We start from the raw sequence: 15,257 nt of genomic DNA on the forward strand, positions 1-15,257 counted from the left end.
GACATGTGGGCATGAGAGCAGGATGGTGTGTTGCTCGGTAATGCTTGCGGACAGACCGAAGGTGTTCTGCAAAGCGGTCACCCAGTCTGTGTTTGGTCTCTCCACTGTAGAGGAAACCGCATTGGGAGCAGCGAATGCAGTAGACTAAATTGAGGGAAGTGCAAGTGAAATGCTACTTCACTTGAAAGGAGTGTTTGGGCCCTTGACAGTGAGGAGACGGGAAGTAAAGGGGCAGGTGTTGCACCTTCTGCGGTTGCATGGGAAGGTGCCGTGAGAGGGGGTTGAGGTGTAGGGGGTGATGGAGGAGTGGACCAGGGTGTCCCTGAGGGAACGATCCCTGCGGAATGCCGCCAGTGGGGGGGTGAAGGGAAGATGTGTTTGGTGGTGGCATCATGCTGGAGTTGGCGGAAATGGCAGAGGATGATGAGGCTGGTGGGGTGATAAATGAGGACAAGGGGGACCCTATCATGTTTCTGGGAGGGAGAAGAAGGTGTGAGGGCGGATGCGCGGGAGATGGGCCGGACACGATTGAGGGCCCTGTCAACCACCATGGGTGGAAAACCTCGGTGTATATTCCAGGCTGCCTTTTTTTTCACAGAGCTTTAAGAGAGGGTTCTGTAGAGGTCCCACATTTTTCATGTGTACATGTGTGAGCGTGGGGATACAGGGGCCAGGGGGGCTGCTCTGGAGCTCTACATTTTCTCAATCTGTCCCTCATTAATGTTCACACCATCCGCTCGCCTGCCACTTTACTCCCTGTGTGCTGACAGGTGTTGCAATGAAACACCCAAATTAACTTGACTCAGGTATGTTTTATCTGAGACAATAGAGAACAGAAACGTTGTTAATTGGAAGGAGGGAGGAAGGGGCTATGTTTCCCTGAAGACTTCCACATGGTCTCAAGTCCTATGCACACTTCAGCACAGGGTGGTGGATGGAGGGAGGAATCAGCAGCTTTGACCTCCTGAACAATTCTCGCAGCTCGGTTGATAATCTTAGTTGTGCTAGTAATGTTAAGATATGATCCCAGTTGTATCCAATCCAATGTGTAGACGGGGTTGCTAGAATTGGTCTCAGTGTGTCTGAACCAGAAACAGCAAAACAAAAATCAGCTTTTCTATTCTTGCAATGTTATCCAGTGGCCAAATGAAGATAATACCTTTGGTCACTCCCTGGAGTGGGGGCAGAGATTTGCTTGAACCCAGCGCTGCTATGAACCAAATGGCAAAAAATACATTGGATTGCATGTAATGTGAATATGTTTGCGGTATACCTGTCCATATATGGTGGACATATTGTACATTGGTCCCCATATTTAAGGAAGGATATACGTGCATAGGAGGTGGTACAGCAAACGTTCACTAGTTTGGTCCATGGAATGAAACAGTTGTCCTATGAAGAGAGGTTGAGGAAATTGGGTCTATATTAGTTATTATTATTATTATTGTCAGTTATACAGGAGTTATATAGTTATGCAGGAAAAAGTGAGACTACACCTGGAGCACTGTGTGCAGTATTGGTCTTCTTCTTTAAGTTAAGATGTAAATGCATTGGAAGCAGAGAAGGTTTACTAGATTAATACCTGGATTGGGCGGGTTGTCTTATGAGGAAAGGTTGGACAGGCTAGGCTTGTGACTGCTGGAGTTTAGAAGAGTAAGAGGTGACTTGATTGAAACATAGAATATCCTGAGGGGTCTTGACAGGGCTGATGTGGAAAGGATGTTTCCTGTTGTGGGAGAATCTAGAACTTGGGGTCACAGTTTAAAAATAAGGGGTCGCCCATTTAGGACAGAGATGAGGAGAATTTCTTTCTCTCAGAGGCTCTTGAGTCTTTGAACTCTTCATCAAAAGGCAGTGGAAGCAGAGTCTTTGAACATTTTTAAGGCAGAGCTAGATAGATTCTTGAGAAGCAAGGGGGTGAAAGGTTATCAGGGGCAGCTGGGAATGTGGTGTTGAAGTTACAAGTAAATCAGCCATGATGTTATTGAATGGCAGAGCAGGCTCAAGGGGCCGAGTGGCCTACTCCTGCTCCTGTTTCATATGTTTGTGTGTTCATATATTCTCTGGAGTTTAGAAGAATGAGAGGTGATTGCATTGAAACATACAAGGTTCTGAAGGGACTTGACAGGGAAGAAACTGAAAGGTTCTTTCCCATAGCTCGGGGACCTAGAACACAAGGGCACAGTCTCAGGATAAGGGTTGATCATTTAGGACAGAGATGAGGAGAGATTTCTTCACTCAAAGAGTTATGAATCTTTGGAATTCTCTAACCAAAGTGTTGTGGATGTTCCAACATTAAATATATCCAAGGCTGAGATGGATAGACTTTTGTTCTCTCAGGGAATTAAGCAATATGGGGAGCAGATGGGAAAGTGGACTAGAGGCAGAAGAACAGCATGTTCGTACTGAGTGACAGAGCAGGCTCAATGGGCAGTATGGTTTACTCTTGCTCCTAATTCTTATCTTTGCTTCCGATAGGAAATCCAATAGGTCTGAAATGAGCAGCTACGTGGAGCAGAGCTTCTGTTGATTTTCCATCTAACCTGCCTTCTCCCAACTAAACATCAGCAGAGGGAGGGCAGGAATCACAGCCATTACATTTTGGAATTAAGCAATAGTCTGTTACTTAGTAACTTAAAAGAAATTGGGCAGTTGCCTGGCCCAGTGAGGACTCGTGTGGTATCGGAATAGGATAGGAGATAGAAAGACATTCACTTCAAGACCCGAGTGAGGAGCTGGATATCAGGTGGACATGTTAAATGGTCTTTTTTGATTCCTACATTGCTGTCTTGAGTGTGGTATGAACAGAATATATTAAGGTTAGCAGTGAGTTATTAGGAACTGCGCTAATCTTGATACCAGGGGAAATTCAGCTAACCGGTCACTTCAGTTGTGGACATGAGATCATAAGAAATAGGAGCAGGAGTAGGCCATTGAGTCCATCGAGTCTGCTCCACCATTCAATAAGATCATGGCTGATCTGACTGTAGTCCCAACTCCACTATTCTGGCCGTACTACCACCCACCCATCCCCCCACCCCCAACTGACTCCCTTGTCAATCAAAAATCTGTTGCACTCAGCCTTACTGTGCCTCACTGCTGCCTCTGAATTATTTCAGTAGTATAATTACTTCCAGAAGTTTTGAGTGGCTGTTGCAATGCAACTTTCTCATGAATAAAGATGGCGACTAGTTCCAGAAGTATAGTAGTATGTTTGATCTGGGCTCAGTCCACTGATGACTCACTGGGAGTTATCTAAAGTGTAATTGAGTTATCCAGATATGGAAACTTCTAGACTTGGTTTTGGTTGTCATTTGGTGATGATCACACCCAATGTGACAGTCGGGAAACCATAGACGACCTCGGAACTCTGCGTTAGGGAAGGAGAAAAATCAGTCAAGAGTTTCTGCTCCTGATTGCTTTCCAGTGAGCCCTGTTGGAAAGTAAGAGCGTGTGTTGTCAGCTCAACCACTGCCATGAAATGCCCATGGTCAAATAACCCACTGATGCTCACTATATGGGCTAACACATAAAAAATGGCAGTGGGGCAAGGTACTGGGGAGGCAGGAGGGTTGGGCCTGGGGAGGTGGGGTGCTTTTTCAGCCTCTGGAACGGTTCTTCAACATGAATTAGCACCATCAGGAAAGATGGTGATCTATAGCCAGGATTCATTTGAAGGGCTTCCCATGTAGTGCTAGTGCAGGCGGATGTTGCTGCACCTAAGACATAGAGGCTGCCTCGAACAGAGGATAGAGCGCAGCTCATAGATGCTACTGATGTGGGTGAATAATAATAGCAGAGCAAGTAGAACTCACCATTACCAAAATGGTTCTGCTTGTATCAGCTCATGGTCACATCGAGCTGCTTCTTTAAAATCGACTGAAAAATGCCATTGCTATTCTTCCTTGTGTGAATTTCCACAGAGCAATTCTGTGTGCACTGAAATTAGCAGTTATTGCAACTGAGTAATTTAAAAGGAAATGTCATTTACTTATGCTGTGAAAATATGCTTCTGACACATATAGGAACAAAAAATAAATATCTATACAATTAGCTCAAAATTGGAATGCAAAGGCTGTGGAATTAATTTCACAGAGGCTTAGCGTGCGTGGGAGCTCAAAGAAAAAGGAAGTGAGAAATAGAGAGAGAAGAAAAAAAAATGAGGACAGAAAGAACTGTGGAATACCAAAGCTCATCTGTAACTGTCTTGCAACATGTCTGCTGAGAATAGAGAAAAGAAAAAAAAAACAACATTCACTGGTGAAAAACATCACTGGCTGAGCTGGTTAGAATTCTGCATGGAAAGAGCCCAAGCTGGTGATAGGTTGGTTTCAGCTAATGACGAAGGTTATGTAATCAGTGATGGTCTAGTTTTAACACCCGCAGAAGCCAATCAGTCCAGAAGAGAGTGAGAGAGAAAGAGAGAGAGAGAGAGAGAGAGAAGGGAGCAAGAGTCTAGAGAGTACAGCACTTGCTCTCAATCCTGTTGTTTACCTGCAGTAACTAAACCCCAGCAGCTGATTTCAGACTTTAATCCCCACTCGGTTTAGGATGGATTGCTGTACTGTATGTATAATTTCTAGTTCTTTCTCGTGTTCATTTCATTGTGATTTGTCTGCTGAATTCAAGTCTGTTGGTTATAGAATCTTTAGTTTTGAACTAGTATTGATGCGCATCAGTAAGACAGACTGACAGAGAGGTGATAACTAGTGTCAATGGCATTTGGGGAGGGTTTTCAATGTAAATCAATTCTATTATCTTGTTTAATGCATTGGCTGTCAGTAGACTTTTTGATTTTGTAAAATTAAAATACAACCAAAAGTTGCACATGGAGCCTTGAAGAGCTTTGAGCTGCAAGGTTTCTACCAGTACTACTACTGGGGTTTATATTTCATTAAAAAAAATTCTAAGTAAGTAGTAGTACTAAGGAATGAAGTTTTAACTGAAGAATCGGTGACTTGGCTTTCTGCATTTTTAACTCCTTAAGTGCCAATTTCTTGTTGTTGCTCCCGTGAAGTATATGTTTTCTGGAAACATCTAGAGACCAAAACAAATTATCCATCTGTGTGTCGTACTTGATGTTATATGATATGATGTTAACATTAAAGAATGGTGCACACTTAACGAATGTTCTTCATCAAATTTCCTCCTAGAAAGATGCATTGGCTACGATACATTGAAATTGACATTAGGATCAGGAAATAGACAAGGTGGCAGAGGCACTTCCACATCAATACCAAACGATATTATTTTGTAGTTTATGGAGGCATTCTTATAATCCAAAAACACGACTGTGGTGTGCTATTTTTCTCCATTTTAAACTTGCAATGTTAATTTCTGTTTTAATATATAAAGTATTTATTGGCATTGATAGGGTAAATCCAGCTGGGAAAGTAAGGCAGTAGTACACTTTAAGCAAAAGACAGGAAACTTCTTCACTCAGAGCAATATATGTTTGGAGTAATTTTCCAAGTCACAGCAGGAGAAATATCACAGACATTTTGAAATGCAGTTGGGTATAAAGATATAAGAGGACTATGCTTAGAGAGGGAAAAATGGATTTTCTTATATCCTTACTTATATCCTTATAAATAATGGCATGTGTAGTGATAGAATGCATATTCAAAGCACAAAGGGCATTTAGTAATTAATGGACCAATGAGTTCACACTATGATGCCCATAACACAATTTATAAAGTAAGTATATACTGTCAGGTCTCATTGATACTGTAACAACAGGGTGTCTGTCTTCCAATGCAAATATTTCTGCATTAGACAACTGTTTTTTTCAGCAATTCATCCAGTTAATTGACAGAAACAAACTGGAAGCTCTGTCTTCATGGGTTTGCTATTGTTATATGATGATCGTTATCACTTTGGGTGCACATCAATGGCTCCGATTACAATGACCATCAACAGAATATGGACCCAAAATGGAAGCAATGCATCCATTTGAAATTCATGGTGTACACTGGAAAATTAACATGCACCCTGGAGCGACTTCAGGGCTATAATTGTTTGAGGGGATGTTAGTCTCCTTTTGTCTTGATTTGCTCTCATTGCTAGCCTCCTGCATCCCAACTAAACGTCTCCTAAACACATCCAAATAGGAGAGGCGTGGCAGGGTGGGGGGTGGGTTGTGGAAATATGAACTAACTGCCCTGAGGTCACTGCTAACGCTGTTCATGGTCAGCACTAAGAATGAGAAATGGAAGCTTGACAGATACTCCCATTCAATTTCTCCTCTGTGTCAAAGCTCAGTGGGCATGTCAATCAAGATTGACTCTTATATTAAGGTTTGGGTATGCCTGAAAGTTATGAATGAGGCTTTACAACTGACAAATGCTACTTGGAAATACCAAGAGCAAGCTGACTGCTAAATTGTTGTTTTGGTTCTGGGAGGCGAGGTTTCTTCTCCATAGAATGCGTTCTCCCCTTCCCAATAATGCTGGCCACTCCCCACATCATATGCCATTCTTGGTCAACAGGACATGTGGGGCATCTGCTCATGGACTTCTATCGATGCCGTTCTCAAAACTAGTTGCGGGCAGATGCATTGAAAAGTTCTAAGATTTTCTATGTCCTGTTGGTGGGGATGAACCTGAACTGTCCTTGGTGATATACTTAATGTTGTTAATTCATTACATTGTGACTTTTGCACACAAGATCACGTATTGTCACTGTGTTACTCTCAAACAGAACTACAGGCTTTGCTCTCTGTCAGCTCTGCCATTTTGAGCTTACCGCCAATACAATCATCTTGCAATTTTATTCCCCTTCTATCTGCCATTTTAAAATTTGCTAAGTTTTGACGCTTCCTCCCCACCATTATTTGTATATAGGTTATAGGAACCCTTTAATACCTGGGAATGCTGAAGTTTATTCTGACGTAACAGAGGTAAGCCCTTTGATCTCAACTGTGCCTCTACTCGTAGAATCAGACACTGATTGTGCATCAGTAATGGCTAAAAACACTCCTCATAAAACTCTGTCGGCAGCTCGTCTAAAAAAACCTGGAAAATCAAAGAAACATAAACAACAGCAACTTGCGTTCATATAGCACCTTTAACAAAGTAAAAATCTCCGAAGGTATTTCATTAGGGCATTATCAAACAAAAATTGACACAGAGCCAAAGAAGACATTAGGACAGCTGAACAAAAGATTGGTCAAAGAGATGTTTTAAGAAGCACTTAAAGGATGAGAGAGAGTTGAGGGGTGAGGAAGTTGAGGGAAAAATACCAAAACCTGCGCCTCTCAGCAGCTGGAATCTCAGCTGCCAGTGATGGACTAAGGTGGTGGGTGGAGTAAGCAAAAGGCCTGAGCTCTTGGAGGTTTGTTGGGCTGGAAGATGTTCAAGATAGTGAAGGGGTGAGGCCACAAAGGGATTTGAACATGAGGGTGAGAATTTTAAAATGGAGGCATTTGGGAACCAGCAGAAAATTTAGGTCAGTGAGCACAGCCGGGTGATGGGTCATGGCCATTTGTGTGGACACAGCCGGGTGATGGGTCATTGGCCATTTGTGTGGACAAGATCTGGGCAGCAAAAAAAAAAGGAAAATAAAGATTGCTTTTACAAACATCTATGGCACAGTAAGGTACTGCACGGTGTAATACGGGCAGATTAAGAAGGTTCATTCCCTTGGGGTGTTTCTCTACATTAAAGGTGCTAGATGTATGCAAGTCATTGTTGGTCTGTAAGAATTTTGCCAGCATTGCTCGGCTAGGAAGAGTTAAGATTAGACAGAGTGCCTGTTCCTGTTTACCATCTGTTGGCCCTTGCTGGACATACATGTATATGGTTGCTGAATACAGATTGGATTGCACTCAGCAGTGATATCCAGCTGGCACATGGAGATTGGCCAGTTTGACCATGTATTGGAAAGGCTGGTAGCATTCGCCACCTTTAGCAGAAGGATGAATCAAAAGGGAAATTAGGAAAGGTGAAATCAAAAGATTAAAAATGTGGTTATTGTGCTAAAATTTGCATCACTACCAGAGAAAACTAGGTTAGTATCAACTGCAGCAGTCTTAACTGCTTCCCTGGGGAAAACCTTGTTAGACTTCCTTCCTACTATTTGAATTGGAAAAATGTATGCGTGTCTGTGTGTGGTACTTGTTTCCAAGGAGCCAATTAGCCACGGTTGGTGACAATGCAGAAGGAAAGGTGATTTCTTTTTAATTGCAGCTATAACAGGTTGTCTAAGCTCATTTCCTTTACCACCCTTCGTCACTCTAGCAGGGAAATTTTCATTGCATGCATTTTTGAAGTAACAAGTTCCATAATATATGCATCTTAATACTGCATTCCCACTTGGAAATCAGGTTATATACATTATTTAGGAAACTTAAAAAGGGGGAAACATGGTGGTTTGCAGCTTTGCAAGGCAGCAACCTTCTTTGGAGAAAGAATGTCCATAGAAAATGGACCATTTCACAAGTGGCATTTTTGAAATTCTCCTGGTAATAATGAGGCAGAGGAGGTAGTGGTGGTGGAAGGGGTGGTGGGTGATGGTGACACACTACACTAGTAGTAAAGTGCTGCTGACCTCCTGGTGGAATAGCACATGGAGAATTCACCTCCACCGTGAACCAGGAGAATCCATTTTTAACTTACATTAGCGCAGAAAACAAATCATATCTGGCACGTACACCTATCTCCCCCTCACAGTTGGTGGAAAAATGTTTAGCATTTACAATGAGCATATATTAGGTAGCAGGTTGCACACCAACTCTTCATGTGGAACTGCTCCTCTCACAACCTTACACAGATTCAGACTGAAAGAATCTAATGCATTTGGATGATACATGTATTGTCGATTGCATACTGACATTTGGATATCACTGTCTGTCACACTATTAGCCAATTCTTTTGTGAGTTTATCCACATGCTAATGAGACTCACAGGTTGCATATCCACAGCTGGTAAAGTTTTCGCAAATCTCCATTTTGAAATTCCTTTAGAAGTTCCTGTGTGTTACAATTGTTACAGCGCAGAAAGAGGCTGTTTTTCCTATCATGTCTGCGCCGGCTCTGTGGATGAGCAATTCACCCAGTGCCATTCCCCTGCCTTCTCCTCGTCACCCTGCACATTCTTCCTTTCCAGGTAATAATCTAATTCCTTCTGGAATGCCTCGATTTAAGCTGCCTCCATCACACCCTCAGGCAGTGCATTCCATCATGGCCACAGGAAATTCTCAGTTCTTCCGCTCTGGTCCCAGGAGAAGGGAACTCTTAACAAAAGAGGAATAACATACACCTTCGTCCATGTGAAGAGGAATGTCTACAACTCCTGAGAACTGAAGCCATAGAGGGTGTGGGGGATAAAGTAATGGAGCCACTGACAGCCTAGGGTCCATATGTACCATCACCAACACTTTCTTCACATCCCAATCTCTCATTGATGCATTTATATGGAGGCACCTTCACTGATTCCACTGGATGCTTGTGGCGCATCATTGTAATCTACCTCCCTCTTCTCCTTCTATAGGCTAGAAGAAACCAATCTACGGCCCACTAAAATCAAGCTTGTCAGCACCTCAGGGCACAGTCTGTCACTCATCCTATCATCCTAATGACCAGCTGGGTGAGGTTCACAACACAAAACAGTAGGCCGAAAAGGTGGAGCCAATGGAGATAACCTGTTGTTCACAAATGCTCAGGCAGCCACAGTACAGGCCTTGGATTCTCAGGGGCAACAGACCGTTCCTGCCAGCTTTGACTGATTTGTGGATCAGCAAGAGAGAAATGTGAGGCAGGGTTTCTTTTTTTATTCATTCCTGGGACCTGGGAATCCCTGGCAAGGTCAGCATTTATTGTTCATCCTTTAGAAGATGATGGTTATAATTGAGTGGCTTGCTAGGCCATTTGACAGGGCAGTTAAGAGTCAACCACATTGCTGTCGGCCTAGAGTTACATATAGGTCAGGCAGGGTAAGGATGGCAGATTTCCTTCCCAAAAGAGCATTTGTGAACCAGGTCAGTTTTTACAACAATGCAAAAGTTACATGGTCACCATTACTGATAATAGCCATTTGTTTCAAATTTATTTTCTCTAAAAACAACTAGAGATTTATTTTCAAACTTGGAAGCCAGTGGATGGGATGACTGTTCAACTTACCCAATACTTTAGATTGACTGAAATTGGCATCAGACCTCACTTAAATTAGAGGCACCAATGTTTGAGGGGTGGGAATCTGGCATTGATCATGGGCCTGCAGCAGCATCTTAAAGCAGGGGGCTGGAAAGACGGCGAGGTTTACCGAGTAGTGGTAGAGAGATTAAAATGAGCATGACCAGCAGCGAGGAGATTATTTATTTGTTCTTGGGATGTTGGCATTGGTGGCAAAACCAATGTTTGATGTCCAGCCTTACTGGCTGTTGAGAAGCCATCTTCATGAACTGATGCAGTCCATGCGGTGTAGGTACATCCACATTCCTGCTAGAAAGGGAATTCCATGATTTTGACCCAGCAATAATAAAGGAACAGTGATATAGTTCCAAGTCACAATGGTGTGTGACTTGGAGGGGAACTTGCAGTTGGTTGTTTCTCCATGAATCTACCGCCCTTTTCCCTCAAGGTGTTAGAGGTGATGGGTTTGGACGGTGCTGTCGAAGGAGCCTTAGGGATGCCTTTAAAATGAAGCAAAATGCTAGACCTGCTTTCAGCTTTACCTTTCTGTGCTAATGATCACTTGAAGAGGCAATGTGAGTGATGCCCTCCCATTCTGTAGTAGTGTTAGTGCCGTTTCCAGTGGGAATACTGATTGCCTAAGCTAAGGCCCATCTGAAAATTAGAACATGCCAATGTTCAACAGTGAGGTGGTGTTTTCACTTTACAATTTTCAGCACCTCTACTGACACGTTTACACCCCAAAATAGGGTGTTAGTTGTTTGAAAAATGCTCCATTTATGTTTAGGATAATAGCTGCCTTTCTCTATCAAAGTTGCAAAATGGAGACAGGAATCAGATTCCAGTATAAGAACGAGTTATGTGTTTCAATGTGGAAATTTGGCAGACAAGTGAACTTTTACTCTAAAGGAATTTCAAAATGGAGATTTGTGAAAACTTTACCAGCTGTGGATATGCGACCCCTGAGTGAAATTTCTCATTAGCATGTGGATAAACTCACAAAAGAATTGGCTAATAGTGCCTTCCATAAGCATGGTTATGCATATAGGAAAGATCTGGTTAGGGACTAACAACTTTCTATTTAAAGTAGACAAAGGGCGGGATTTTCTGGCCCCACCCACCTCCAAGGTTATCCCATCCCGCCGAAAACCACTGGACCTTTGGTTGGGCCACCGAATTTTCCACGCGGGCCCCATCGAAAATCTCGGCCAAAGTTTGAAGTCCCAGTAACCCACAATAGAAACACAAGATTCCATGGTTTTAAACAACAAAATAAACTTTACTATACAAAGTCAGAAAAGTATAACACTCTACAATATCTATCTTATGCTCTGACATTCAGAATTAACACGAGGTAAATATGAATTAACAGGCAAACTATGGTCAAACGCACCACACTGACCATTAAATGGCAGATGTGACCAAGACAGATCCCATGGATTTCTCAGCAGCCCACCCAGATATCCGTGAGCATTGTGAGTTGCAAAATCCTGTTAAAGCTCTGCCTCCATTACGAGGGATTTTGACCCTTAACTTTTGGAGATCTAACCTCTGAACTCCCTCAAAAGCCACTCTGTAATGCCTGTGACGAAGACATTGGCGGACAACCTCTGGAGGGCTGAGACCTGGAAAGGCCGGCCTGCTTTTGGGGCCCTGCTGTGTGGCAGTGGCAACCTTCCTTGGCCTGTGGAGCTGGAGCTTTTGGGGTCACAAGAGGCAATTGAGATGGGCTGGTCACTGCTGGAGTCACCTGGGTGGATGGCTCCGAGCTGCTGGTCCTTCTCTTTATCGGTGCCCAACAGCCCCTGGCTGATTCCCTGAGGAGAAGGGGTAGCTGGAATGAGATGGCGCTGCCCCGCACCGCGCTCATGTGCACACTGTTGGAGGCCAACTGTGGAGTTAACGATGGTGTTCAGCCTGCGCAGCAGTGCAGGACTGGTGTCCTGGACCAAGGTCTCCATGCAGCTGCCATCCTACCAGTATTGATCTTGGTGCATTGGCATGCTGGCGCTATCACCTCAGCCTGAAGGAGGAAGGAATCTTCCGTCGTGCCTTACAATCTGAGGAGTGCAGCGGACATCCCTTCCTGATGTTCCCGAGCTTGCCTTTGCAGCTCCAGCAACTGAGGTATGACCGAATCCAGAGGCTCATCATCTGACTCAGGCTCAGCCAATTTCTGGCCTCCAGCAGTCTTCCGAATGCCGGAAACCTGGGAATTTCCTGCTGCCGCCTGCTGTGGATCAGGCAGTGCGATGTGCTCACCAGGTTGTGATCCCGAGGTTACTCTAAAGCTATATCCCACCAAGGTGTGTGTCTCTGCACTGGTGGAGGGTGTGGGCGTGAGCGCTGTGACGGGACTTCAATGAATGTGCCTTCAGATTCCTCTTCAGAAGTTTTTTCGGGACTTAATTGGAGGCCTTGGGTCATGGACTCCGTCAGCTGTCTCCCAGATGTGCCGATGAAAGTAGGGAGAGATTATTAGTCCATGGCTGGGGATTATGGAACAGGACAAATTACTCACAGCATGGTTGTCTGATGGATGTTGCACTGCTGGATTCTCATTTGGTAGAGAACCACCGACCTCACCATCAGCACAGGATCCTTGTTGGCCAGCTGGATAACTCTATTTTCAAAGTCCATGAAGGACATTGATTTCAGGCATTCCTCCACCAGTCTGTGACTTCTCCCTCTTGTTGTGTGCCAGCTTGTCCTGAGGAGGCTTGACAGGGTAGATATTGAGAAGATGTTTTTAAACCTTGAACTAGGGGACATAGTTACAGAATAAGGGGACACTCATTTAAAACTAGATGCAATTTCTTCTCTCAGAGGGTAGTGAATGTCTGGAATTCTCTACCCCAGAGAGTTGAGGAGGCTAGATCACTGAAAGTATTTAATGAGGAAGTTGATAGATTATTGAACTATTGGGGAGTTGAGGGCTATGAGGAGCTGGCACAAAAGAGGAGTTGAGGCCTGGGGGCAGATCAGCCATGATCTTATTGAATGGTGGGGCAGGTTTGAGGGGCCAAATGGCCTACTCCTTCTATTTCTTATGTTCTTATGAATACAAATAGGGAGAGTGTAAGCTGGACGCCTGCCAGGCCAGATGATAAGCATGCTTGGCATGTGCGTGTGTTGAGTGGTGCCATCGATGGGATGAGGACAATGAATATGTGTGTGAGAGAGTGAATGGTGATGTCCCTTGAACTGGTAGTGAGTGAAATCCCTGTGGATATGTGATGGGTTTGTGAGTGTTCGAGTTGAGAGTGTTGAGAAGACTGACTTATCCTGATGGAACGGAGGAGATAGTTCATCCTTTTTCAGCACTGGGTGGCAGTCCTCTTTTGTGGGGCATTGGCACTGAGCACCACTGCCACTGCCTCCCAAGCCAGATTGGTGATGTTGCTGGCCCTCCTGTGGCCAGAGCGGAGGTAGAGGACATCATAGCAAGCCTCTACGGCATCCAAAAAGCACTTGAGGGATGCGTTGCTGAATTTGGAGGGGGCTGCAGGCTTCTTGCCTTTTGAGGCCATGTCTTTTGTGCAGCAGTCCTGGGCTGGATGCACTGAGATGTGTACGTGCAGCTCCACTTTAAATATGGCTCCCGGCGTGATGAAGCAACAAGTTGATGGCGTGGCAGGCGAATGAGCACCCGCCCACCATTGAAACGGCATGTTTCCCAGGGATGCATGATGAATGAAGCGAGATTGGGATGATACGGTGTGAAAAGCCGCCATTGCGGCTGGTTGGTAAAACGTTCTTTTTCCCACCTGCTACTGCACTTAGTGAAAATCTGGGATGATCTGCCCTATGTCTATTCCAGTAATCTCCTGCTATAATTGTTTTGGGAGTCTGGTCAAATGACCACAAAACTTAGCTATAATGAAACTCAAACCTCCACCTGCACTTGCGTGTCCAATAACATAAAGGGGTTGGGACTGGAAGTGGGTACTTCCTGCAGCAGAAGCCCCAGCTCATAGTTGGGACCTGATATAGCATTAGTACAGGTAGGTCTGATCTGCTGGGTAATATATGTCATACGTAAGACTCTTTCATTACACTTTTAGCAATTTGTTGTATCTTGTTGTTACTGTGCATCACTCAATACTTGAATAAACCTGACGTTGATTTTAACCTGAAATATTAGTCTGACAATGAGATACTTACTGTTTTTAAAAGAATACAATGTGGTGTGAAAATCATTCAATCACTAGATGTTGATGCCATAACAAGGGAGTAATTATTAATAATAATAAATAAAAACAAAATGCTTTGAGATATGCTGCAGCTCTGGCAGCGTCTGTGTAGAGGTAACCAGAGTTAATGTTTCAGAGCGATGATCTTTCATCAGAACTAATGAAAACAGTCCTGATGAAAGGCCATTGACTGAAATCTTGGGCTGGATTTTTGCAGATCAGGGGGACTCCGCGGACCTTTAAAATTGGCGGCCAGGACACGATTCCAGGATTCCTGACCCCATTCCCAGGGTTTCTGATTTTCACCAGGGCCTTTCAAGGGTGCAAGCTTGTATGGGTCATGAGCCCACACCCTGCACTCCTGACCTGGCTGGCTCCATTGCGGGGATAGGCACGTACTAGTCCTCCACAATTTTCATGGCGTCGGGCTAGGGTTCAAAGAGTCATGGTTCAACTCAGAGGTGTTGTGAACCATTGTCTGTATGAGGGAACCTTTTGGAAGGTAAGTTTCATGCCCCTCATGCCAAATGATAACCTACCCTATATGACCCCTCAGCCCCCATGCTAAGGAATGCCCCCCAACCAACTCCTATGGCCCCTCATACCTCCCTCCCACCTCCACTGTCAAGCTATGGCACTTCCATGCGCAGCCCCTGTGGCTGTCCTCAAACTTTTCCTGTGAACCGGCTGGTCTGACTGCAGCGCACATCTACTGCCACCATCCCACGGGATGAAAACTCCACCCTTCCTGGCACTTTCTCCTCAGGCGGGTGGGCCGAGCCAGGAATTTTTTCGACTCCCACTACCCACCTCGAGGGTGAAAGCCCAGCCCATTCTAACTCTAGTTCCCGCTCCACAAAACTGCTGAGTATTTCTGGCACTTTCTGTTTTTATTTCAGATTTCCAGCATCTGCAGTATTTTGCTTTTGTGTTGG

At 44.4% G+C, this 15,257-nt stretch overlaps 1 protein-coding gene across 2 annotated transcripts in view; it reads left to right on the forward strand.

Moving 5' to 3' along the window:
- Window positions 1-15,257, forward strand: part of LOC144669219 (uncharacterized) — a 165,811-nt gene that overhangs the window by 108,229 nt on the left and 42,325 nt on the right. Inside the window, exon 1 of one of the 2 annotated variants that reach the window (XM_078531589.1) lies at window positions 4,401-4,566. The exons of the other annotated variant lie outside the window; for it this stretch is intronic. Coding sequence (XP_078387715.1) covers window positions 4,552-4,566 — 15 coding nt within the window. The 5' untranslated portion in view covers window positions 4,401-4,551. Of the gene's footprint in view, window positions 1-4,400; window positions 4,567-15,257 lie in introns of those variants that run through there. 2 annotated transcript variants of the gene reach the window in all.

This window comes from Cetorhinus maximus, chromosome 2 (genome assembly GCF_964194155.1).
Source record: "Cetorhinus maximus chromosome 2, sCetMax3.hap1.1, whole genome shotgun sequence".
NCBI lineage: Eukaryota > Metazoa > Chordata > Chondrichthyes > Lamniformes > Cetorhinidae > Cetorhinus > Cetorhinus maximus.